Raw genomic sequence first — 27,182 nt, forward strand, 5'->3', positions numbered from 1 at the left:
CCCCTTTGTTCCACCCCTTTCAACTATTAAAAAGACAGAGTGCACTGTGGTAGACAAAATTAAAGCAGTGCTTCTGTGACAAATCAACATCAGGCAGGTCCATATATTCTCTTCTCTTTAGCTCCAACTGCACAACCATTGCACAGTGGGACAATGGCAACAGGGACTGCCGAGGACTGGAATAAGAATATACATAAGTAGGCACTTGCTTGGGAACTTTATCTTCATTTTCTTATGAAGGGGCAGAAGGTGGCTCGACCAGAAGCCCTTTGTTGAGTATAGGAGACCTTCATTAGCTCCTTGATGCCTGCTGTCATGGTATGTCCCACTGCAGACAATGGGATAGCTGTCACACGGACTCAACACTCTCAACATTGGCAAAACACACCTTACATAATGCTTGAAATATTAATGCTGAAGTTAAGGCAGTAACTGTAAGAATTTAATAAAGTTTTAAGATCAAGAAAAATAAAATACTAACTACAGCTTGTTAGTTATTGCAACACTGAGCATACAATGAGCTGTTACAGATAGTCATTAAAAGTAAAAGCCAACCAACTTCTACAACAGAAGAGATTATTTACCATCTTTACATACATTTCTAATTTTGGCCTGGGTCCACAGAGAGACTATAAATGCAAAATGTTTAAAATAGAGAATGGTAACATTCACTTGAAGCAAGTTAAAAAAAAAACAAAGAGAAAATAAATAGGACTACATTTCAAGGTAATTAAGGCTAATATTGATATATCACAGCAGTTTTAAATAGCTAGGAAGTGTCCATTTTTCTGTACTTTATTAAAAACAATTTTGGCTTGTCTGGGATGAAAACAAATTTGAGACATTTGCTATTACTTACAGTTATGAGTGTGACACCAGGACAGGGCTACTTATGGTGACTTCAAAGGGAAAGTGCAACCCCTCCCAGTGTGATTTTTGTGCTAAGGGCAAAGCAGCACATGAGGTACTAAATCTAAGCAGACAAATATACTGGTAGATAATTCACAATTATTACTGCCCTAATTAAAGTCTTGCACTCACTGTGGACTGTTCTGCAGAAATATTTAATTAATGCTTAGAGAGGGGAAAAAAAAAAAAAAAAGAAAAAATCCCCAAGAAAGTTTATGTAAAAAGAAACAACTTTGCAGTGTATAAAGCCAATAGGAACCAACATCCCAGTACTGAATACAGTTTTCTGGACTTAATCAAAAAAGAGCACCACGACACATGCAAGAACTCTCAAGTTCTGGCAGCTGCACAAATCTTACAAAAGAAGAATAAAGATTGTATTTTTCTTCTTAACTCTGGAAGCAGGTCTATCATGCAGTATTAACCTGAACTCTAAGGTGACTGTGTGGTTTTTGTTTTCTGCACCTGGACCATCAGGGGAAAAGAAGCTTTTAAAGAAGCAGTAACAATGCTTTATCCAAGAGCATCCACAAAATTTTGAACTGTTCTAGCTTTTCATCTAAGACACCGTTTTCATAAAGAGTAAACTATTAGAAAAAGGCATAATTTTCCCAGAATATTCGTAGTTTATGACAGTTCAGGTGTCAAATCCTAAAAAAAATAGTCAAGAGGAAGAGGAAATTTATTTTTTTTAAAAATAAAAGAAATGAAAAAAAATATTTTTACTGCATGCAGAAGATACTGAACAGTCTAAAAAAATCAAAGACACGGTACTTTTCATTTTCTGTGCCACAAGATGAAACAATGTATTTGTTAATCTTCAATCTTATTCTCAGGTCTTATCTTAACACTCTCAAACCGGGACCTTTTCAGAAATGAAAAATTCACAAGAGTAGCTAAAGGGAAAATAAAGCATTTTATAATCAAATACATTTTTACATCCACACAAAATTTATGTTCCCTTCTCAATAAAACACAAGAATTCTTGAAACTGACCTCTTTTATTTTGGTATATGCTTGACCTTTTGCACTTGCAGCAACAGCTAGAACCTCAGTATCAAAGATGAACTGAACAAAAGCTTTTAGATTGGCCCAAAATATTAGCTGTGTGTTGCTCAAAGAGGATATAATTTTCCAAGCCAAATCAAATGCTTCTATGCAGAGAGCCTCTGATGAGCCCAGAAGCTACAAATAAAGAGAAAAAAAAGAGTTACATTTAACAAAAAAAAAAACACCCAAAAAACTATTAATACTGTGCAGGTTAATATTTTACCTTGGGAACAAGGACTTTCATGCAGTCAAACACAGGTGAAACTTGGTCTGCAGGGAGAATGGACAGGGCTTCCAATGCAGACTGTAAAATTTCTTTTGACCTTCCAGCTGTGGACAGTGACATTGCTGAGGTTTCTTCACACCCTTGAGCCAGGGTTGCAGATGAGTTTAAAACAAAACGGAGGCAAATCCACTGGTCACAAACAAAGCGCGCAACAATTTTCCCCCATCCTTGAGATGTCGTTTCTTCGCGTAAGCTGTGAAAAAACAATACTTCTCTTAAATAAATATTGTGTTAAGTTTATCCTGCACATTCCTACTCCACCAGGAAGTGCTTAACTGCACAAACTCACTGTACTACTCACTTGAGTACTCACTGTACTCAAGGTGTTAAGTTTTATACAGCTCAAGGCAAGAGTGGACAAGTATCCAGAAAAGAAATCTAAAAATGAAGTGGTTTTTAAAAGAGAAAAATCAATTATGGGCCTAGTCAGACTCATTAGTCAAACCCCTGTGAGAGTATTCAGTGGAAACATCACTATGTGCTGGCTGTGGTTTTTTGTTACCCAAGTATTTGGGTTTTGGCTCTCTGGCTTCTTTTGAGTTTCCTTCCCCAACAGTAAATAATTTACATTTAAACTTGCTTGTGTACATGTCATGGCTTACTGCAGTGTACCTATATTTAATCTGGCCTAAGGGTAAGCAGTGTTCATAGCTAGCCCTGGCTTCACAGAACTAGAGGACTTAACAAAATAACCTTTGATCTGATCAATTATGGCTGCCTTAATGTTCCAAAACCTGGATGTTAAAACAAAAGAGCAACTGAGCGAACAGTTTGTGTACAGAATTCTTCCTTTGTCAAAGAACAGGAAAAACCAACACCTTAACCACTGCTGCTTCACATTAATCAAGTTTGTCCTAGAGAATTACTGAAGTTTTAGCAGACATACCTATTTTTTTCTTCAATATAAGATGGCTTCTTTAATACTTCATTGAATTGAGAAAAGGAAATGAACTTCTTCAGAGCATCCACAGAAGGCAGAGATTCCAGGTGCACTTCCAGCTCTCCATCCATTATCTCACATACAGCTGCCAGTGAAGCCATTCCAGCTACTTTTCTAATTTGCTCCTTAACCTTCGGCTCCTAAGTAAAAAAAATATCATGTGTGAACAAACACACCAACTTCTCATTCAATACAAATAACTACTAATAACATACTTCAAATTATCCTCCTCTTGGCATCACCACAGACATCATAAGGTGTCTGCATCCTTCTTCTGTATTTTCTTCCCCTGAGCCTAATGCAGCTTGGCTTGGGCTGGCTCAGCAAAAATGCTCAAAAGTCACAAGCACATAAATCTTCCAAATTACAGCCACTTGGGCATGAAGTGCAGGCAGTGTGACTGTGATGGAACACTCCTATCTTGCCAATTCCCACACATTGCTGGAGAGCAATTAGAAAAAAAGGTGTGGGTCCAGTTAATCAGAAATCCAACACAACAGCTGAAATTTGGAATATGACACACTAGCTGCTCCAAGCATGCAAAAGATCACAACCATGCCATGGTTATTTTGTGTGATAAACACATATAAACATATATACATTCAAAAGAGGCATGAAATTAAAAGTCTCATTTAAAAAAAAGCCAAGAAGCATATAATGCCTGTATAGTAAGAAACCTTCAATGTTATTTAAATATCTCCAAGCTACATTTTGCTGTCTAGAGCATAGGAAAGACTTTTTTCATCTGTTATTACTCAGCATCTTCTTCTCCTGAAACTGAAGCAGCTAAAGAAACCATAATGAAAATATAATTCCCCTAAATTCAAAATAAGTGTGTAAAGGCCCTCAGTGAACACTAAGTTTGAACCAGAAAACGTTTACTTAGAAACTACTGGAAAAGGTGTATAATTCACATAAATGAAGGAAAAAAATAAAATTAATTAAGTATAGTTCTTTGTTCCCTTAAAACACAAAAATAGCTAATCAAATACTTACTATCTTTTAAGGTGTTATTAACTGTTCTTGAACAAAACAATGATACCAAATAATAAGACCAATGTGTATACTGCCCAACAAATCTTAATTTAAATCTCCTTTTTGTCATGGAAGTTATTAATGTCTCTTTACCTTTTGAAAATGTATCTATTTCAGATATAGTAGCCTAACACATAGAACTATGGGACAGTCAACATAACTATATGAAAATGCCAAAGCAATGCTGGGTTCTGGAGTTTCTTTTTCTCTGTTTGAAGCCAAACAACACAAAAGATATTTTCATTTAACAGTTACTTGATCACTAAGATTGGTTCATGTTTGAGGAAAAAATCTTTGAGTTCATAGTTCATGATCACAGTAAGAATTTACTTTAGCTATACAGACTTCTAAATAATGCAATATAAAAAACCAAAGTACTAAAAATCTTAGCTACAAATATTATACATTCATATTACACTGCCAAATAAAGACTTGTGTGCTAAGGAATATGTATGCACATACACATTCACACAAACTATTATTTAACTTCACATTAGATATAATATTATGCATTATAAACATCACAATAGAAATAAGTAATTGTATGTTAACTTATGTTTATAGTATGTCTATATAATTAGTAATGGAGAATCTAAATTTTGCATATTAGCAGAATTGTTAGCATATTGACTTGTTTTATGTTAATATTTATTGTTGTAAAATATATTAAATAACCTTTTCAGAATTTCTCTCCTGAAGATTACGAATAGATGCATTTATCAGGGATGAAAGGAAATTCTTGATAGATGACATTTTCTTCAAGTTGACTTTCAAGCACAAATTCATTATCTCTGGAATTAAAGCCAAGTACAGATCACAACGATCCAAGTCGCCAACCTAAAAGTGAGGAAACAAACGCAATCCCCATCAGTAAGAGGGGGAAAATTAAACTGAAAATCAGAAAGAAAACTACTGGTAACAATGACAGCAGAAGGAAAACTAAAACTGTCATTGCAATTGAACAACTTTTAATTTGGGGGTTTGTTTGGGGGAGGTTATTAAATTCTAAATCCTAAAAACTGACTTTCAGATGGCATTCCATTGATGCAACTCTTTTGATTTGCTTAAAAAGAGCAAATCAAAAGAGCTGCATCAATGGAATGCCATCTGAAAGTCCATTTTTTAGATTTCTTTGGGTTGGAACTTAGAAAACACTGGGCACAGCAATGAGAAAACAGTTTAAGTTAGTCAAGTAAGATGATAACCAGGCCGAGTACTAAAACCCGCAGCTAAACTAGTAGATATTAAGCAGTACATGCTACTCAGGATTTCTTACTACATGATTTCTTTAGATTTAGGAAGCAAAAAGAAAAGCAGACTACAGACACTAAACAGTACTTGTGAAGACACTTCTTTTTTCATTCTTACTGTGCCCATTCAAAAAAGTTAACAGGAGTGTTTCTATGCAAATTGACTTTCTAGGTGTTCAAAGATTTTCTATGAACTTTAGGAACACTGGTAAATCAAACTAACAAGCAAACCCCCCCAAAGTATGTCTCATAATCATTACTTACAGTGCTTAACTCATTGGTAGTAAGCCGTCGGAGAACAAATTCAAGAATACTCTCCACGGGTGTCACAAGAGATTTCCAGATAAAGAACAGTACTTCGTCTGTGTGGAAGAAAAAAAAAGTATATATACAGAAATACAATTCCCTTAAGAATCTTATTCTATCATGCAGATTTACTTATGTTACAAAGTTGTACAGTAACAGTACTCAAATAGCCAAAATTAACTTGAAACACCTCTGTACTCTTTCACAGTGTAAGCCATAAGGCTGAAAGAATCAAACCAGATTATATTATTTCCTGAGATTCACAATGTATTAATGAACCAAACCCACATAAGACCAGAAGACCACAGCCCAACTTTTACACTTTTAATACACACTTGTCCTACTCCTAACACTCTGCACAAACAGCTTATTATTGAACTTAGTCTTTAATAAATACCAAAAGCTTTCACATGCAGCAATTAACTTTATGTGAGAAAAATACACTTTTTCATTCCTAATATTTATTGACTTGAAAACTGCTTTTGGGGGCTTGCTGGTTGTTGGTCTGGTTTTTTGATGTTAGGAAAAATTCACCTTCGGAAATACTGTAACCTTACAAGATTTTAGCTTTCAGGCTTAACATTGTAAATGAAAATACAAAATTATGACACGAAATGTGGTATTGTCCACAAGAAAAGGCTAGGCTACCAAGTATACCACATGTACATAGCATTCCACAAACCAAGACACAAGTTTATACACAAGGGAGGTAGGTCACTCTTGTAAAACATATTGAGCAACAAACCCATTGCAGTCTGTGTTTCAAGGGTAAGGGCTAGCTGAAAGCCAAGGAAATAACATGTCAGTATGAAAAGAGAGTAAAATACTCTGGATGGCCATCTTATTTTAAAAATACCAGTCATTAGTTCCAGTGTTTAGGAGAATTACCCAGAGGCTACAGCTGCTGCTTCTTTCTGGAGATGACCCTAATTACCACTTCATGTAGCAAACCTATTATGAAATGGAAGGCCTTCAAAAAGTCAAAATATAAAGGAAAATATTTCCAGAAGTTCCAAATCCATATTGTATTTACTTTCAACATTCCCTACTAAAATGGCTCATTGGATCACATTTCTAATGCTTAAGTTGTTTAGAACCAACAGTTCAATTATGTCAGATTATCATCATGTTTCATCATGAGTCTTAAATCACTAAAACATCATCTGCACTTTATAGACATAAAATCTCCAGATAAGCATGTTTGACATAAAACCCAATTCATTACCAGTGGCTCTGTGACACCAGCAAAAGATAAAAATTACCAAAATCTTACTGTTTAAAATAATGAAATCTAATGACAGTTTAGACAGCAAGAACTGTAGAGGTATGCTGATGATTTCAGCATGTGATTCAGGCATGTCTATACCCATTAAAATATTCTTAAATAAAACACTTCCCACTTGTAATTATTTTTGTTTTACAAGGTTAAATTTTTTTATTACTCCCTACCATTTTACTGTTTTGCATTTGACAAACAGGACTTTTCACCTCCCACTTAATCAACACAGAAACATAACTTTGGTATTGCACAGCATTAATCTTCCCACCCCACACCTCAGTCAATTCACAGCTGCAGAAAAAAAAGATTTATTACTTGGTTCTCCTGCACAGAAGGAAGAAGCACAAAAACACTGCAGAAAACAATTTTAAGAAAAGCAATCCTTGCCTAATGTAAAACTGCACTGCAATTCAGAAAGCCTCTCAACAGACTGATGATGGGCTGTACTGGAGCACCTCTAGGGACCTTCATAAGGATGGGGACACTGCAGTGCTCAGCCTTGCCATACCTTTGGAACTCTGTTAGCAGAGCTCAACATGCCATTTTAATGGCATCAAAATTCCCACAGCAGGAGCAATCCACTGTAGGTACATTAGCAAGCACAAGAAAAAAGGCACAAGGAACTTTATTATTGATACTAAAAAACCAGCATGCGCTGGCACGTGTTTTGTAGGGCTCTGTTCCAGGCTTGTTCTATCCTTGTGCTGTAGGCTGAATGTGCAGTGGTGGCTTCGTGGACGCTTTTTCCAGTTTAGTTCACTTCAAGGAACCCACTTCACCAGTCAGAGAGACCATGGCTCAACATCAGCTTTAACAGCCTGCATGATTAGTGCTCAGTATTTTACACAAACAGATAAAATTTAAGGGGGCAGGGGGTTGAATGTATACAGCACTTGTTAAAATGAGGGTGGCCATTTATTTTGGGACTGCACTTAGACATGTATACGAAACCTGGACATATAACCTAAAACTATTTTTGTTACAAATAAGATAGATATGTATAGATATAGATAAGATAGATATGTCTAGATATGGAACCTCCCCACTCCAAAACTACTCTTCTATTCCACATTATAAACACCCTGAATAAAATCACAAAATAATCTGAGAGAGCAGAAACCAAACACCAAGATCCCTCCTCTTCCCATTCAGCATCCCAAAATTCAATGAAAATAATACCGCAATTTTTCATTTGCTCTCAGGAAAAACATGCAGGTCTATTCTGGTTACAAACAGACCAAGTTCTCTCAAAAGGAATAGTAAGGACTCCATAGTTTTTGTTAAAACTCTCCTGAAAGGTCTACAAGTTAAAGTGCTCCATCTGTGGGGGGGCAACAGCCCCAGACAGACAGATCACTAGGCTTTTAGAGAGGTCAGCTCTCAGCCTTCCAGTCAACTCAGAAAACAGGATGTGCAGCAGGATCACTTTATGCACTCAGGGAAGACTCTGGCTGAAACTGGCATCTGAGCAGGTTAGGCTGGGTTTCTGTAGTAACTTTTTTCTGAAGGGTCTAAATGATTCATGGAATCCACTCATTTGCCTATAAATACTTGCAATGCAGCCACACTCTTCAAATCTTAACAGGTAATCTAATCCTAATGGACAACAATTACTTTCTCAGAACGCTTCCACATTCTCAATTCCCAGTCCTTAGGACACCTGCAACACTGGACCCACAGCGCAAGTTTTATAACAGACATGCCAGATTTTTGCCAACTTTTGCATTTACCACTTCTAGGCAAGCATTAGTTTGACACTATGGCCATGAAACAGTGAAGTAGCTTAGCTGCAGTTAAGACTGTAATGAACAGAAGACACAGTAGACTGAAGATGTCACTAACCATCTTGTGCTTTGGAACATTTTAACCAACGGGTCTGCAATAACTTCAAGAGAAGCTGAAGGCTTTTATCTGCTTTCAGTGTTGGTATGTAAGCATTACTGCCAAGTTTCATCAAGACATCCAGAAGAGGGTTCAAGAAAGCCTCTAGTTCAATCCACTCTATGTTGCTTTTTCCACTACACAAAAACAAAAATTAAAAAGAAAGTCTTCTTCTGAGTATCTGCCTTAAGTGCTGAAGTTACTTATGGAAATAAATAGGACACGTTTCCAAGACACTTAAGTATCTTTAGAATGTTACCCAGTATGTCTGCAACAACAGCTGGACAAGGCCTAAGGAATGATCAGGCTGATGGAAAGTCTACAGAGAAAAGAGGACAGCTTCCCAGCTTCATCAGGCTTCACTGGATCCTTCAGGAGTGAGGGGATTGAAAAAGACAGAAACGTAAAACAAGGTATTTCATACTTACCTGTATTTATTCTTCATCTGCTCCACGTCAGCAGCCAACAGAATCATTGTTGAGACAAGCTTAGCTTCAAACCAGTCAGGCATAAAGCAATTTTCTCCTGATTAAAGATATTTTAAGGTTTCCACAGTAACTAAAAATACCTTTGCATTAATTTCTAAAACTTCTGGGTTTGTAACTTATTAAATAAATTAATAGTAGAAAAAAACAATGCTAACATAAGTATTACTACTAATTTTTGGAATTTTTTATCTAGATATAAATTTAACTCTATTGGTCTTTATGCTCAAATAAATTTTAGGCAATATGTTACGTAGCAGTTCACAACAGACTTTTCTGTTACTTTAAAAAATACATTAGCATATTCAAATTAATTTAATTAAGAACATAATTCCACTATGCTTCATCTGAAATCAGCTGTGATTTTGACCACAGAACTAACCACATAAAGGACCAGAACTATTCTGTAAAGAGGAAATTATAAAAAAAAATTGTGTCTCTTTATCGATCTTTTATACAGAACTTCATCATCATACTTATAAAATGATTCTTAAATAGCAGTAAGTTGGTTTCAGGGGTTTTTTAACTGGTATGTTTCTGGCTTTGGGAATTTAGAAAACAAAACACACTTGGGAGGTCCAATTCAAGCAGCTGGACATGATTCTTTTTTTTTTTCCCCTCTAAAAATCTTCCTATTAGTTAAGTTTCACATAAAACCAGAATTACAAACATCACTTTTTACAAGTGAAATGCAGATGCTTGCCATGGAACTGCAGATAACAAAGACCAAGGACTAAACAAACATGTCAGGAAGAAGGCCTGCCAAAATTTTTAGCACATTTATGCTGAAGTATCAACAGAGATAATTTTGTTACTACTTCTCCAACAGTAAGACAATCCAGTCAATTTCCTGGTCTGCAGGAAGTTTCTGGAGCTATTTATGGTCAGCAAATTCTGACCTAGCTTTTTTATCTCCTATACATATAGTACTTAAAAGTGTTCAGTTTTGACTTTTTGACAATATAAAACCATGTAAAATTCACTATGATGGCAAATGCCACACAGAAGTTGAAATATTTTAAAAAAATCAATTTGCCATTCTTTTCAATATGTCTGAAAGAAGACACTAAGCTGACACTGTAAATAACTCAAAATGTGGCAGTGATCAAGGAAGGCTCTTTTCCCTCTATAAAAACACCTGGTCATTTTACAAAGCTCTACTGAGAAAGGTGGCAGAACCTGTGTGGGTTCAGACTCCCTTGTGCTTCCTCTGCCCCCTGCATTCCAGAATTTTCAGACACCACCCAAAGAGTGACAAAATAAATCTAATGGACAAGCATCAGGGCAGCATTAAAACTGAATATTAAGACTTAATGTTCAATTAATACTGCAGGACTTTAATCTATGGAGGAAAGGAAATATATAAATTTTATTTATGAAATTAAAAAATAAGGTTCAAACTTAAGAATTGTGAATACACAGGTTGGGTAGAACTTTAACAGGTGCAATATTAAAAAAAAAAAACCAAACCATTTTTCTAAAATCCAAGGGATTGTTGTAAATTTATTTTTAAATTCTCTTTAAAATGGTGGTTTTTATTAATACACATTTAACTTACTTTCAGGTGCAGGTGCCTTAAGGTACTGTCCCACAAGACTGCGCACATACTGACATAATGATGATGTCTCCTGACGTCCCAAATCAGAGGTTACAGACTTCCTGAAGCACCTGTCATTCACTTGCAACCAGCTGCAAAGCTGAATGAAGAACAGCATGTTACTCCTTGAGCACGTCTGGCAGCTGTGCCCTGACACCACTGATTTCACAGCAGCACACCAGAGCACTGTCAAACACAAACTCTCCCATCAGCAAACCCACACACTGCAGCAGGTGGTCACCTCAGCTACCTCAAGCCTTCGCAGACCATTCCCTTCTAACTACACACAGAAAAATGCTCTTCCAGAGGCTAGCTCAGAGCACCCCCAACAAGTCAATGGTACCAATATAAGAAAAACAACAGCTCCTAAAATTGAGCAACACTGGTAAAAATTCCCTTATGTCAAAAGGGTTTCTTCCAATCACGTGTTATCTGGTGAGACCAGATTTTTTTTTTTTTTTAAATTGTATGCCAAAAATGCACGGAGCAAGATAAAATGTACCGTATACATGACAAGAAGACACTATGCAAAAAATCACTTTAGCATTATATGGCTGTACAAGTAACCAAAAGTTATGGCTACATGATCAGCTGGCTCTAGTACATACTACATAAAAAATTATTTCATCTTTGAACTTTCATTCACAGCATTCTACATCTTGAAAAGACATAAAACACATATCCTGTGAATATTTACAATTTACAGTCTCACTCCATGTGGTATGCATACTTTTCCCTTTGAAATTATCCTGACAGTGATATTATTTCTACCAGTGATGGGCTTGATGAACATAAAACCAGCTTCAGTTCTCACCTCTGTCCATAACAAAGTATCTCTCCTTAGGGACTCCTCTGGTCTAAGGGACAGAAGAAAGCTTGAAACTTCTGGGAAGGACACTTTCTCCTGAAGAAATTAATCAAGATACAATAGCTGCCAACAAAATATTCAATAAATAATACTTGTATGATAACTCAAGAAGTTTGCCTTTATCTGGCAAGTTTCAGTAAAAGAAATTAATTTTCTTTTTTGTGATTCAGACTCATTTCTGCCTCTTTGGGACCAACTTATCAGTACCAAGGAACAAAACTTAATTTTCCCAAGTATTAAAGTCTACCTGAAAATAAACGAATGACTGTAAGAATAGCACCATTCACTGGTGACACCTTTTAAATTAATGTAGGTAAGAGCCACTCAGAAGTACTAGTTCTGCATTTCTAAAGAGAAATTCAGACAGGTTTCTAGCCACAACACACAACATGAAAGACTACTTATTTACAAAGCTAGCTATAAAACAAACAAAACATGAATAGTTTGATTACTAAATAAGTACAGTCCTGCTATTTCAACGTTAATGGTTGTTTTATCATTTTGGTATCACAAATACTTTTATTATTAGGAACTACAGGAAAGTCTTGTTTCTATCTGTTAAAACCTGAGTTTATATAGAGGATGTGGAATAATATCCTGTTATAACAACTACCACATGAAAACCCTACAATAAAACATCAACTAATAAAAACTAATGAAAAAGAATACTTTTTATGGAAAACCAAAGGTAACAGAAGTATACCATACTTACACAGCACAATTTAAATAGCCACTAAAAAAACTGCAAATCCAGCAAAATCAGTATAAATACTGTATTTAGCATTTTTTTGAATACTGCTGGCCCTGTAACAGTGTCACTGTGTTTCTATTACATCAAGGAAAAAGAAAAAACAAAAAATAAAACAAAACACAAAGCCCCAAACTGACCACATCTGTCAAATGCATAGTTGTTTGAAGAAGATAGCACTGAGCAGCTCCACGCAACAAAATCTGATGTGTAATCATAGTACACTGGAGGACATCTCTGCAAAGAGGAAAAACACACATTGTATAAATCACACACTCAAAATGTCAACATTTTAATGTATTTTCTCATTATTAACCATTTTAAATACATTAGATTGCATGTAGCAGACATATTCTATTAAGTGGGGCACAAATATCAGGCACTGCACGAACAAACCAGAACCAAGATTACTGTCACATGTACTTTCAAAAACAGGTAATAAAACTTGCATGAGCACAAACCTAAAAAAAAAACAGAAAGGGGGAGAAGAAAGAACAAAACAAAAACTAAAGGAACAATCCCCATGATCACATCAGTTCAGACTGGTAATTTAATACTAGCATTTCTATCTGTAACAAGTTACAATGTTTGCCATCAAAATCTCACTCAAGCAAAAAACTGAAAGAAACTTTCAGTGATCTTTTATCAGCAAAGGCATGTCCAACATCTTTTTCTCTTTGTAAGCTGCTTCTATTCAGTATTCCTTCAACCACCAGTAAGATTTTATTTAAACACTCCAGTTTGATTGAACTGGAATGACAACTGATTTTTAGTGGCTCAAGGAAGTGAAAGCAGACACTTAGGAAATATCAGTATGATTAAGGTCCATAGTGAGGCCATGAACTTTTACCTAGACTTTTATTTAGAAATCTTCCAGTTTTCAGCATTGTGATATAGCCTCAATTGCTATTGAACCAGGCTGTAATGTAACTAGAAGAAAAGGTGGTATGTATCAACCAGGAACTGTGGAAGAACAGGGAAAAATTACTCTAAAAAAGTAGAAACTATGAAGATCTAAAGTGCAAAAACTCAGTGTTTTTTAACTTCATACAAAGATATAAATACAGTGGTTCTTGAATTGCTTTCCTCTGCAAATTAGACACAAAGGAGACAGAACCTTCTATCCCCATGCACAACCATCCTTTCAGAAGTAACAAACATGAATCCAATTCTGGCTCTCCAGACTGTCAGCACATTTCTTTGGAAGAAGGCTGTAAGAACACAAGGCAGTATATATTTTACCTTAAAGCATGAAGTCCTTCAGCACCAATTACTCTACATGCAGGGATAGATGCCAAAGCCATAGAAAGAAACAAAATAGGAACAGCACACCAGTGCCTACTTGTCATCTTCTGAATAAATTTTAACAGGAAGCTACCTTAAAATAAAAGCAAACAAAAGAACCCTGAGTGATTTTGTGCCCTCCAATGCTTTTAAATAACATGAACTCCAGCAGAAGAGTGTTATTGTAATTTCTGACAATCAAATGAAAGACAACAGAATAATTTCCTAATTCTTTCAGTGAAAAAAATTATATTCCAAAGAAACCTGTCAGTAAGGTGATATGATTCAGAGACAAACAGAAATAAACCTAATTTTGACTTTGGTCATCTGCTCTAATCATCATGCTCAGGAATGGAATTTTAATTTGATTCTTTTGAGTACTAAACAATGCCTTTTTCAAGTTGATATTGAGCTTGTGATATGGCTGCCCATAGTGATTCAACCAGTAAAATGGATACTGGAAAGGGCAGAGCAATTCTCAACAAGCCAGCACATCCACAGTTTGTGGAAGCAGGCTACCCATTTCAGGATTCCCCACCACAGACCCCTGTTTAGGGATAAAATACATGCCTTGGGACAGGGCAGAGAAATAGGGCATCTGTGGCATTACAAATATATAGCAGGATATACCTGTACCCATAGGGTGCTGCAGAGAGCTGATTCTACCCTGATTTGACCCAGTTAGACCAGGTATTAACTTCTGGTCACCTTCACTTTAGCATACACTAGCATCAAAATTTGGAACAGTCTCAGAAATCTTCCCCCACCCAATCTCACATTGAAAGAATCCTTACTCTGTTTCAGCCCATGGACTGGCCCTTTTGGAAGTGCCACTACACAAGTCACGACTAAAAAAGTCTGGCAGATAAAGAAAAAAGAATCTCCAAGTATTGTTCAATTCAGACCTCAGGACCTTGTTTGGGCTTTTTATTTTTCCATTAATAAAAAGCAAATCTGCTTCATTTTGCCCCTAGAACAATTCTGCAGCTCTGTACTGCATGATACCTTAAAGTCCCTGAAGACCTTCTCTCTGGAAACTCCACTGTCAGGACAACAGTGGAGTTTTTTCTCTCAAGTAAACACCCCCATGACATACCAAAAGCAGCTCCATAGTTTTTCTGTGGTTTATTTAAAAAAAGATAAAGGTGAAACTGAAACCTACCTTTTTCTTCTTCTGGAAGAAGAGTGAGATAAGTAGCCAAAAACTTCTGTAACCTCATTCCCAAAGGAGGACAGGCTCCTATTGACTGACCTGGCATCCTGTTGGATTTTAAAACATTAGTTACACAGCTGGCATGTTAACATCTTCAGGATTAGACATAACAGATTTAATCTAAAATCTAATAGATCTCAAATGTTTAGAACTGCCTTTAAACAAAAGTCACTCACTGACACTCCATGAGACCAAGAGAGACAACCTATGCCTCATGAGAAGTCTCAGGATCCTGGCTGTTAAGGATGAGCGTCAGTCAAGAGATTCTACAGCTTTCTCTCAGCTTGATACTAACTGCAGCAACTTTGTATATTCTTGGTGTACTCAAACATGTACCCTCCTCTACACATGCCAACATGTCTCACCAGAAATACAGTGCTAAGAGAGAAGACTAAGATTATGAAGTATTGATTCAACACAGCTCTAACATACTGAAACATTTGGCATTTGCTTCACCTTCTGAATTCCCATCCATACATGTCCATGGAAAGATACTGCAGACTGAGAAGAGGAATGCTTAACTGATGCAAGAGCCTGCAGAGCTCACACTTGTCCTGCCATGTTTAGATGAAACAACCTATTTTGACTACACTTTATCCATAATCACCTAATCCAAACTATCTCCGGTGACAGTTTTATCCCCCCCAAAATGAACATATTAATCCACTGAACTCTTGGTTTCATGGGCTTCCCCCACCAGATCAAGCCTATGACCATCAATTTGACCAAGGAGCGTTGAAAATTGCAAAAATCAAGTCTTGTCACTAGATCCATACTTCATTTGTTCAGCCACCCATCTTTCCTGAGAAACTCTCCCTGTCATTAAGTTTAGCAGCACCATTCTTCATTAACGTGTTTTCCTTTAGCTAAGATTTTACCAACATACTTAAGCCAGCATTATTAGAACATTTACAGCAAACAAAAAATTAAACAAATAACTGATTAATTAAACCACTGGTTTACCTGCTGTAGAGGGAACTTTCTGAGAGGGCATCCATTAGTGGTCCAATAACAAACTGAAAAAAAGAAACAAGAACAATGGTGAAATCTACAGTTCCAAGGCACTGTTACATAGAAGTTAACTAAACTTATTTCACCAGACTTCATAGGACAGAGCCAGAAATCACAGAATACTCTTGTCAGTGGTATCTAGTAGAAGCAAAGAGAGGAAGAAACTAAAGGGAAGGGGGACCAGAAAAGTGAACAAGAAAAGAGATTTTTCTACTAAATACATTTCATAGAGTATTGCAAAAGATGTAGGTAAGTAAGAAATCCTTTGGGAAACAGACAGAGAAAATAGATTTACACATTAAAAAGAAGAACAACAAAGAGCCAACACAGCTAAAATGACGTAGGGTGCATAGTAAGGTTGACTATTTCAAGTTACTCATCAAAAGGCTGACTTAGTTTGTATAAATCAGGAATTTTAACCTCCGAGGGGAATGCTCCTATGAAGTTTAAATCATATAATATAGATAATTCCTTACTGAAGTGTAGGCTGGATGGACAGTCAATACACATATGACAGTAAAAAAAAAAAAAAATTAAGCTTTAATATTTCTTCCCACTTAAAGAATATTTTAAAGTGTGTGAGATTTATGGATACAGTAATACACTGATTATGCTACAGTGAAAGTATTTGTCCAATTCCAACTACTGAAGCAATTAGTGTAAAGATCTGTTACAAATCAGAACATTTGTTTCTTGTGGCAAGTGACAGTAACACCCTTACCTCTGAGAACACAAATGAATTTGGAAGACACTTTGTTTCATAAAGCTCCAGAAAATGAAGAATTCCTTCCTTTGTCAGTGTTTTATTCTCACTCTCAAACATTCGTCTGTAAATGCACACATGCCACGATGGGTGAAACAGCCAACAACCTGTTTACAAAAAAGAAATTCTTCTGAACTGACACAGAAGTGACAGTGACACACTAACACATAACATACTGACATTCTGGACAATGTTTTAGTCTATTCACATTTCAAAAAGTCTATTCACATTACAGCTATTAGTGTTATAAAAACACCCTGCTAAATATAATTTTAAAATTATCACAGTTTTCCAAAGTTACTATCTACTTTATAAGTTACAAATTAAAATCACTAAAAAGTGCCACATCCTCCTTCCTTTATTTATACCAATGTATTTACCCACAAAAGTTGCACATTAATTTCCACTTTACAAATCTCTAACATCTTGCACTACCTAATTAAATGTGCACATATGCCCTAGACACACTGCCTCAGCACTTGTTTTATTTATCCTCTCCCTACTTCTAACAAATTAGATTGGGGTTTTTTTTGCCCCTTTTACAAAGCTGTGCAGGTGAATTGTCTCCTACAACCCCAAAAATCTCTGGCTTTATTTTCACATTATCTTAAGTCAAGCAAAATACAATGGGAAATTGCCACTTATTTGGATTTTCTGACAGAAAAAATAGTATTTCAAGACAATATAGTAAGCGATAAATATATACTAGGATTTCTTCTCAGAGCAGAGCGGCCACTGCCTATGCATCTTTGCCAATCAACCTATGTATGAAGCAAACCCACAAAAACTGGAGCAGCCACTGAGAAAACACCAAATTTGAGAAACAAAACATTACAGAAAGCTGCCACTGAAACAGAAGAAGAAAACAGAGAAGTGTAACTTAACTGACTAACATTTAAGAGATTAAGTAGAAAAAGTTCCATCTTACCTTTATCCCCTGATATGGCAAGCTCATATAAACTGTTTAGTTTTGGTAATACTGGCTTTATGACATGGATCTGAAATGCAAATCAAGTATAAATAGTTTATATCTCAAACCCAGGAGCTGTCAAGTTACTCGGACTAAAATTTACTATCAATAGCATTAATATAGCAATTGACAATAAAAGTACATTAAAAAAAACCTGCAAATCCTGTGGTACGCAACACTCAGTCGCAGTTTAGCACTGAAAAAAACTTCAATGATACCCTATTTTCAGAAAAATACTTACTAATAACCATTCTATTCCTCAGAATTAAAACAGCACATCTAAAATTAAACATTTAAATTAATAGTTTCTCAGTTACAGGACAATCATGTCCAAATATCATAAAATAACTGCAGGGAGATGGGCATACTACTAACAGTTAACACCACAACGCCATACAATTATGGAAGCTTCAAGTCAACAGGACTCTTTCTGCCAAGTACACTGGACTCACAAAATGTTTTTAATGCAAGGTACTCCACCATACATAGTCCCCTCGACGAAAGAGAGGCTATTAAGTGCAATCATAGGATTTTTCACTAAGCTAGTTACCCTGGTCTTGCAATTTACCTGCACTCCAGGTTTCTGTCACTGCATTAACCAGATGTATGACAGAGAGGAGCTCTGAATTTACTCCCAATGAATAACACATACTGTGTTGTAAGAGTTGAAACAAAAGTATTTCCAGCTAATGCTGACTTAGATATCCTCCATCACCAAAAGCAGAAATACTCTGCCTTACACAAACATTCACACATGCCACAAGTGAGGCAGCACGCCTATATAGGATGGGCACAGATTTCCCGATGCTCCTACCTGGTTTCCTTCCAAAGTTTCCATTATCAAAATGTAAGTTTCCCAAAACTGTAGGAGTTGCTCGTTCTTCTCAGCAGACCACCAAAACAGACTCGGCTCTAAGGAAAGAAGCCAAGGACACGCGTTTCTCGCGGCCCCGCGCGCCGGGCCGCGCTGCCCGCCCGCCCGTACCGTGTCCGCCCGTACCGTGTCCGCCGTCCGGGGGGCAGCGCAGCTCGGCGCGCTGCCCGCCGCTCAGGTCCAGCGCTCGCTTCAGCAGGTAGCGGGCCCGCTTGCGGCACAGCCCGTCCCGCTCCGTCAGGCCCTCCTGCACCAGCCGCCAGAACCGCGGGCACAGCCGCGCGTCCAGCCCCGGCGCGGCCGGGCCCCGCGGCAGCAGCGCGTCCGCCAGGGCGCTCAGCGCCAGCAGCGCCCGCCCGGGTCCTCCAGCCGCGCCGCCCGCGCCCAGCAGCCCCTCCCAGACGCGCGGCAGCGCCGCGCCGTTCGCGCCCAGCGCCGGCAGCAGCCGCCCGGCCACCAGCGCCGCCGCCGCCTCGCCCTCGCCCTCCTCCCGCACCAGCGCCAGCGCCGCCGCCGCGCACCGCGACAGCAGCTCCGGCTCCTCCAGCCGCGGCGCCGCCGCTACCAGCGCCTCCACGGCCGCCTCCTGCGCGCTCGCCCCGCCGCCTGCCGCCAGCTCGGCCAGCGCGTCGCGGGCGAGGCGCGCCGCCAGCGGCGCCCCGCAGAGCTGCACGCAGTGCCGCAGCGCGCCCCGCGCCGCCCGCGCCGCACGCAGCCGCTCCCCGCTCCCCGCCGCGCCCTCCCCGCCCCGCAGCAGCGGCCGGCACCGCTCCAGCGCCACCTCCCAGGCCGCCCGCCGCAGCGCCTCCGCCTCGCCCGCCGCCGCCGGCCCGCCCGCCGCCAGGCGCTGCAGCAGCAGGCGCAGCGCCTCCGCCCGCTCGGCGGAGAGCGGCGCGCCGAGCGCCCGCAGCAGCGCGGCGCGGTCCCCGCAGCGGGACAGCAGCGTGTCCGCCAGCACCACCTCCATCGCGCGGGGGGAGGCGGAGGAGGAGCGGCGGCTGCGCAGGCGGGGGCGGGCGGGGCCCACGAGGGGCGGCGGGAGGCGAAAACACGGCGTGATTGACTGGTTTGGCTGCGTGTGTGTGCGTTTCAAATATTCTACAGTTTTGGGTCATAACCCGCCTGCGTGAGCGTTCCCAGCCGTGGCGGCTGCTCAGCACATCCTGGCCCAGCACGGGAGGCATGGTGCAGATATCCCAGGTGCGAGCCTCTCGCTTGAGGGGGTGAAGTTCCATCCTTGTGTGCTATAAAAACTCTCTCTATTCTTCATGTGCATTACAGCACAAGATCAGGCAGCAGTAATACACAAAATGCCCGGTTTTCCCACCTGTCATATTTGTTCTAACCATTTATGCCAAAGGAAGTTGCTGAAACCAGTCACTGTTCTCATCAGAGTGTACCAGAGGTTTGTCTGAGTGCTTTGTGTCTGCCTCAGGTCAGAGGCATTCCTGGATGCTGGCTCCATGCTGTTGGGTTGTTAGAAGGGCCCAGGTCACCAGCACTGAGGCCAGAGAAAAACTCCCGTGCAGTTCAGTGTACCAGTGCAGCCAAACTTAACTCAGAAAATCCAGTAAGTGTAAATTCACCACAGGAGATTACAATTCACATGAAAAATAAACTTAGAGATCTGCATGTCAAAAGTGGTGGCAGACGACTCTCCTAGATGTGGTCATAGGAAAAGGCAAAGCTGGAACCTTCTGTTCCTGTGAAAGCAATGGATAGCAAATTCCTGGCACAGCACAACGTGCTTTCTAATGGGTGTGGGCATTACTTTGGCCAAGATGTACTTGATTAGAGTCTAATGAACAAGAAAGGCTTACTGCAAATTTTCCAAGTGTGGTTCCACTTAATCGCTCCTCTCCAAATCACATGAGTAGTCTCTCCTTTTCCTGGCTATCCGTTTTCTCCAAACTTTTTTAGAATTTTTTTAATCTTTGAGATCCTACTGATTGCAAAATCACTGAATTTTCTTATTAGAATTGAGCTTGTACTGTGACTATATATGCAATATATTTCGGAAAAAGAAGGCGGAAATTAATTCTTTTAAATCCTCCAGCTAAAATAGTTTCCATGAGCCTGACCACTCTGTGTTCTGTTACACATAAATTACAGAATCTGGTAAAAGCTCTAGAAAACAGTTCAAATTATACATTTTACTCAAATGTAAAGTAAAACTTGGTACTTTGTTTCACACACACAGAAACATGTTTCATAGGAGGAATTGTTACAATGTGCTTTAGTAAATAGGATGCTTATAGTTGAAATCTCTTACATGCCATAATATATTTTTTCTATTTGTTCTTTAGTAATTTTTTCATTTCCACTTAAAGCATTCAGTCTGATGACTTTTAGGAGTTTCTTTTATCAGGCTTGAAACATTGCTAAGCCGGGGATCCCTTCTTACTATAGGTTTACTCTTCCCTTCCTGGAATCTGTAACTAAATGAAGAGTTAATGGTCTTCATGACAACTAGTAATCAAAACAGAATCAAATAGGCTGTGTTGTGCTGTTTCTTCATTATTGTCTGAATTCTGCTCTGCCTTTAGTTTTATCAGAGTGGGGAGCCAAATCTAAAGTCTTATTACACCAATTTAAACAACAGCATTTAAATTTGAACTGTTCCTCTGTAGATTGTCTTATCAGACAAAAAGGGAGGTCGAGCTTGGGGAGCTTCTGAGTGGAATATTATGACAACAAAACAAACAAAAACAAGCCAGAAAGGTGGATATGGAGTTAAGAGAGAGAAAATGAGCAAGCATTTTGTAATTTTCAGCAGAGTTTTGTAATTTTCAGGCGTCAAGAACTGCACCATTCATACCCTCATATCATGGTTGTCAAGTGCCTTGATCGTAGCACCCTAAATTTGTGCTTTCCAACTCTACAGTTCCAACACATACCCCTGCATCACCCAAGACCATGCCCTGTTCTGTTTTCTCCGCTTTCCAAGCTTATCCCAACCACTTCTGCCTTGTTCCTAAGCCAGCCCTGCTCTCAGGCCCCCAGCCTGCCAGCTGCAGGCACCTGTAGGGTCCCAAAGCCTTTTCAGCCTAGGTTTGCTGCACCAGAGTGCCTGAGCACCCAGAACATCCCACACCTGCCAATGTCTCATGTACTCTGAACTCCTCCTTATAAGGTATCCTGTATTCCCTGATCTCTCCAGGTCCCCTCCAAACTCAGCATGCAGGCTAGATCAAAGGCTGAAATACATTGATGTGATTATTTATTTTTTTTTTTAGAGGACATCTTGTATATGCTTTCTTTATTTCTGTCGTACCAATCAGATTAGTCTATCTTAAAAATATAAGACTGAGGAATTGCCTGAAACATCAAAAGTAGTTCACCACAATTGCTGAAATAAATGGCCAGTCTGAACATGTCCCTTTCATGGACCACTTCTATCTATAGGCCACAAAATACTTCTCAGCTCCTTGCAACTCCAGATGTAGAGCTCACTTCACACTCTGCTTCCTTAACCAGGGTCTCTCTGTGTCATTTAATATTGTTACTGAGCCAATGAGAGGCAGGACAATGATGAGAAATGTATTATTGTTGATTTTTTTCTGAACTTTGTAACAGTACCTTTGCTGATGGTGTGGGTTTCCAGCACATGATAACAAGTTGACCAAATTTGGGCTGATTTTATAATTTAAAGGCTTTACAGTAGTAGTTTATTGGTTTTCATTGGGGCCCATAATTCTACACCAATTTAGCGATATGAGAGGACTGAGGTTCCTCCCTCAGACTTGTAGTTAAAAAACCAGCCTTTAGTTACCTGCATATTCTTTAGGACAAATCTATATTTGTTCTTATGTATTTGCTTTCCCCTGTGATCACACAAACATGCAATTCTGGACTAGGAAAAGTTTCTGGATTATCATTCTATGGGTTGGTTACCTTAGAAAAGGATTATGGACAAAACCACAGTAGAAACTACAGAAAATTACAAGTCCTTGAAATCCCCACTTACAGTTTTGGGAGGATGTGTTATGCTGTTGCCATAAAGCCACTGCTAAAGTGCTGAGGCACCACAGATTATTAGAACCCAGGCCAAGTCTATGTCTTTAAAAAGTTTTGTTTCAATGATGGTTTTAGATCACACAACATCCATTTGTTCTCATGAAAGTCCCATACTACCACCTGCACATTTACAGGTAATTCTGTACAGTTCATCAAGAGGAAGGCTCACCTAACCCTGTACATGATTTTTTTTTCCTTACAGGAGTCTGTGGGAGTGTGTTTGCACAGTGTAAGGTCTCTAGGGGGACTGGATACGTAACACTTTTCTTCTCTCTCCCACTGCATGAAGGAGAAGGAAATGGGAAATTTCTGAAAGTTATGCAGAAAATTTCCCACCACATCTCTCCCACACAATAATGACATTAAAAGCCCAGATGTGCTCCATGCAATAAACCTTACCAGTTATTATGGTTACATATATTCATGTTTTCTTTTAGATTTGCTCAGTGCTGTTGTGCAGAAAACCAGCAGCACACACAGCCTTTATGTGACTCTCACTCTGAGACAGCACTTCCCCTCTCTGCCAGGAGAAAAGAAAAAGAAATTTACAGGAGGTGAGAAAGGGAAAGAAGAAAATTGCCTGATTTTTGTCAGTTTTCCCTAAAGTCCTTGAACCCTTTTGCTAAGACAGATAGAGGCAGAAGTGTTCTAACTGAAAGAGGAAATCATTGACATGCAGCAGGAAAGCTGGTCACAACAATTTCCACAAGGTGGTTGTGCTGTTATCTCCTCATCCTCCAGTGCTTGGTTCATTTGCCTCCCCAGCCCCACAAATGATTCTTCCAGCTCTTTCACATCACAATGCAAGCATGTATTAATCTTCATCATTTTAAAATGAAATTCAGCTTGTCTCTCCAGCTAGTCCCTTCAGCCATCACCTTCTCTCATTTCTGAACTTACTACCCACATACAGTGAGCCTGGAGTATGTCCTCTGCGGCATCCCAGTCTGATTTGTGTATCCCAATCTGACTACCCTGTCTGCTGTTATTACAGTATATCAGCTATGATTGCTCACAAGCTACCTGTTGAGTTACTAGCGTCACATTTCTATCCCCAAATTGCTTTATGAAAGATGAATAAACCCTTTATATTGCAAAGTCTGAGTGCAGAATTTTCCCAAAACAGGCACATTCCTATCTACTTACATACTTAAAAATTACTCTCTGATGTGTTGGTGTATCACATCCACATCCCCTTTTCTGGCTTAACAAAAGCAATCTTACCCTAATTAGATCTTGCTGTTGTGAAGATCTGTTTCTCAACCTGCCGTTTTGACCTTGCCACCACTCCCTTTATGTGCCTCTGCTGCTTCCCTCTTCTGTGCTACATCAAACACATGCTGTTTCTTTTCCCTTTCCATTTTCAGACCCATTAGTCTATCATTCCTTATCCTCTCATCTAATACCAAGACACTGACTTCACACTGACTTACCCATGCTGCCAGTCTGAGTTGTCCATGTATTAGTCTTTCAAGTAAGACTTAAAGTTTATCTTGCGCTAACTCCCACCTAATTTTCCTCTGTTACACCCCAAACAACCCTTTGTTGTCACAGTGACACAAATTTGAGGCAGCACATGTTCTGTGACCTTCTGTGATCTATGGTCTTCTGTGTGGACTGATAAGCTGATCCTCTGTCTGTGTGCATCTTGTCATCTCTTGGTGCTGCATATTTTCACTAATTGTGACAATTAGTACAGTACTATTGGTAGAGAGTAAATGTAACACTAATTGTGATAAATAAATAAATGAACAAACCCAGAAACCATCAATGAGTCAAGCTGCAGGGAAGGAGCCCAATGTTTGCAAGTGAACTTTTGTGAGGAGAGGAGTAAAAGGCAAATGTAAAGGTGTCTCACAGAGAGAAGTGCTATGAGAACTCCTTGTTGCCTTGCATGCACACATACTGCCCCACATACATTCAGAGCTGTTCAGACATTGAAACTCGTGAAGAGTTAGTTCAGATCCAGCAGTAGCTCCAGATTATTCAATCAGTCTCATGTCTGAAGCACTCAGACACAAGAGGGAAGCCTTCATGATCTCTACAGAACAGAAGATGGTGCTGTTGTCACTGACATGTGCCTCTCAGGTTTTTTCCTGGTGAAAAGAAAGCGAGTGATAGAAAGAAAAGCAGAGGCGAGAAACTAAAAGGAAAGGTACAGGGCGAAAAGTAACTGCCATTTCTTGGATTTTTTTTTTCACTGGAGAAATTTAGAAACTCGAAGGGAAGAATGATAAATGCATAGAAAACCAAAAGGACTATCTAAGAGCAATTGGGAGGAGTGGAGAGGGCAGCATAGATCAGCCATATACTGGATACACTCTTCCTCATTTCTCTGAAGATACTGTAAACTACACTTAGGAAGGTGCTGAATGCCAGCAGTCCTCCAGTGACTCCATAAGGAGCTACCATTGATCGTCAGCACTGGGATCATCAGGGTCAGCGTGTCTCAAGCCAGGTGTTTGAAAAACAAGACATCAAAAAACAGTGGGAATTTTATAAAGCAGCATTAAGTAACGGAGTGGAGAAGAAGAAAGAGCAGGGTCAGGCAGGCAGGGAGGAGCTGAGAGTGCAGCACGGACCCTCTCACACTGAATCTCAGGCTGCATGCTTCCAGCCTTATCAGGGCTGTGCTACATGGCTTCCCTGCTTCATCTGCATGGGGAAAAACCAGCACTGGAAAGGAACAGCAAGGTATCTTAAGGACACTGCTGTTAGTGTTGTGTTGTGAGATTGTGCACATCTGTGCAAGAGATTCCAACGTGAAATTCTTCTTTGACTGAGCAGGACAGCTACATTCACCAGAAATGCTACAATATTCCTGGGCTTTTTAGGATGTTTACTTTAAAAATAAAGCCAGAGTTCAACTGTTGTAATGCTGTAAACATCCTGTGTTCAGAAGCAGCATTTAAAGACAGCTGATGAAAAGCAGTTGTGTCCAATTAAACATTCCTAATGATAGGAAGTTACAAATCTACTGTGTGGTTTGTCACTGTAAGCTACAGAGGGAAAGTTAAGCTGGTAAATCTCTCCAGTTAGACTGAGTGCAGTGGAATGGCCAGGAAAAGATGAATTAGGAAAAAGAATTAAATATAATCCTTTGCCATCTGTCTTTATTTTGCAAACCTACTTGACAGGATACTACTGAAATCTGCAGATATTTTTTATCTGCTTCATGTAGCTGAAGAGCATTTGTTGTACAGTCTGGAATTAAAATGCTTCCCAATAACAGTCAGCCATCCCACTTATTGTCCTTGTTTGCTTTCCTTTTATAAAAAAAACAAACACTTTGGATTTTGGCTTCAGCTTAAGCTGCGCCATTAATTTTTGACCTGTCTCCTTCACTAGGACTCAGAGCTGGGTGTTAAAGGCTAAATAGATTTCACCATTGGTTTTGCAGGGAAGCAAAAGGGCTGTTGAAATGTATGTACTACATTCTTCTCCAGCTTTCAGCCTGAAGAGCAGATGTAGATGTGGAAGCAGTGTGACAATTGAGAGAATGTCCATATGGTATCACAGTTTCTCCATAACAGTTTTTGTCTATAGGTCTTCATCTAGCAAACCATGTCAGTATGAGCTTATCTCTAAGCACATGCCTGAGTATTTTGCTGCCTCTGGATTTTGCTGTACAGGGGATTCTACTGATAATGAACCAGATAAGAGGATCTACTATAGTGGGGAAAATACCTTGTAGCTTCTGCATGAAAATTTACCAGTGGCAACCCTGGGAGCCTTTAGTCTTTTTTAAGTCCTGGTGTTATTACAGAGAATAACACTGCAAGAAGGGGGATTAAAAAAACCCCAAACATAAGCAAAGCACTCCACAAGGACCAATCTGGTTCTTTCTTACTTCCTTGGGAATACAGCAAAATGCCACCCTTTTTTTGTTGTTTTTTAGCAGTGAGGGAGGGAGGAAAGGAGGGAGGAAGGGAGGACAGAGGAAGGGAGGACAGAGGAAGGGAGGAAGCTTTCACTTTATTTCTAACTCCTATGTATTTTTCTTTGCAAATGTGAAGGTTGGCATGTCAGTGTCCTTTCAGAATGCACAATATGAAGAGCTTTGTAGCTCCTTGGCTTCAGAAAATAGAGCCCTGATGATTAGCTGATTAGCTTTTCACAGATGAGCTAAAGTTAATTTGTCCCTTCTGGAAGTGTAGAGATAGCCTGCTAGGTACAAAGAAGTTATCTTTGGTTTTCAGATCAGTGGAGGAATTCGTCAGGCACTGGTTGAGACCAAGGTTATTTCCTCAGTGGGAATTCAGATTATGAAAGACCCACACCACTGCTGCTTTCCTTCTCTCACAGTCTTTCACATCAATGGGGAGCAAGGGAAAACAGCTTTAGAATATTCTCCTTCATCTTCCATAGAACTTTAGATTACGCTAGTTTAACTAACCTCGCAAGGAAAAAAGCACA

The 27,182-nt window shown here is 39.2% G+C and overlaps 1 protein-coding gene across 1 annotated transcript in view; it reads right to left on the bottom strand.

Annotated features, from left to right (window-relative positions):
* Positions 1–19,718, bottom strand: part of TARBP1 (TAR (HIV-1) RNA binding protein 1) — a 32,172-nt gene extending 12,454 nt beyond the window's left edge. Inside the window, exons 1-17 of the mRNA XM_059841618.1 lie at positions 18,876–19,718; positions 18,690–18,787; positions 17,834–17,903; positions 16,864–17,012; positions 16,095–16,147; positions 15,077–15,178; positions 13,877–14,008; positions 12,775–12,871; positions 11,833–11,922; positions 10,980–11,118; positions 9,365–9,461; positions 8,898–9,073; positions 5,735–5,832; positions 4,896–5,057; positions 3,132–3,325; positions 2,183–2,438; positions 1,906–2,094 (exon numbers count right to left, since the gene is read on the bottom strand). Of these exons, the coding sequence (XP_059697601.1) occupies positions 1,906–2,094; positions 2,183–2,438; positions 3,132–3,325; positions 4,896–5,057; positions 5,735–5,832; positions 8,898–9,073; positions 9,365–9,461; positions 10,980–11,118; positions 11,833–11,922; positions 12,775–12,871; positions 13,877–14,008; positions 15,077–15,178; positions 16,095–16,147; positions 16,864–17,012; positions 17,834–17,903; positions 18,690–18,787; positions 18,876–19,716 (2,943 nt within the window). The 5' untranslated portion in view covers positions 19,717–19,718. The remainder of the gene's footprint in view (positions 1–1,905; positions 2,095–2,182; positions 2,439–3,131; positions 3,326–4,895; positions 5,058–5,734; positions 5,833–8,897; positions 9,074–9,364; positions 9,462–10,979; positions 11,119–11,832; positions 11,923–12,774; positions 12,872–13,876; positions 14,009–15,076; positions 15,179–16,094; positions 16,148–16,863; positions 17,013–17,833; positions 17,904–18,689; positions 18,788–18,875) is intronic.
* Between the last annotated feature and the right edge of the window lie 7,464 nt (positions 19,719–27,182).

The sequence above is a fragment of the Haemorhous mexicanus genome, chromosome 3, assembly GCF_027477595.1.
Source record: "Haemorhous mexicanus isolate bHaeMex1 chromosome 3, bHaeMex1.pri, whole genome shotgun sequence".
NCBI classification, from domain to species: Eukaryota; Metazoa; Chordata; class Aves; order Passeriformes; family Fringillidae; genus Haemorhous; species Haemorhous mexicanus.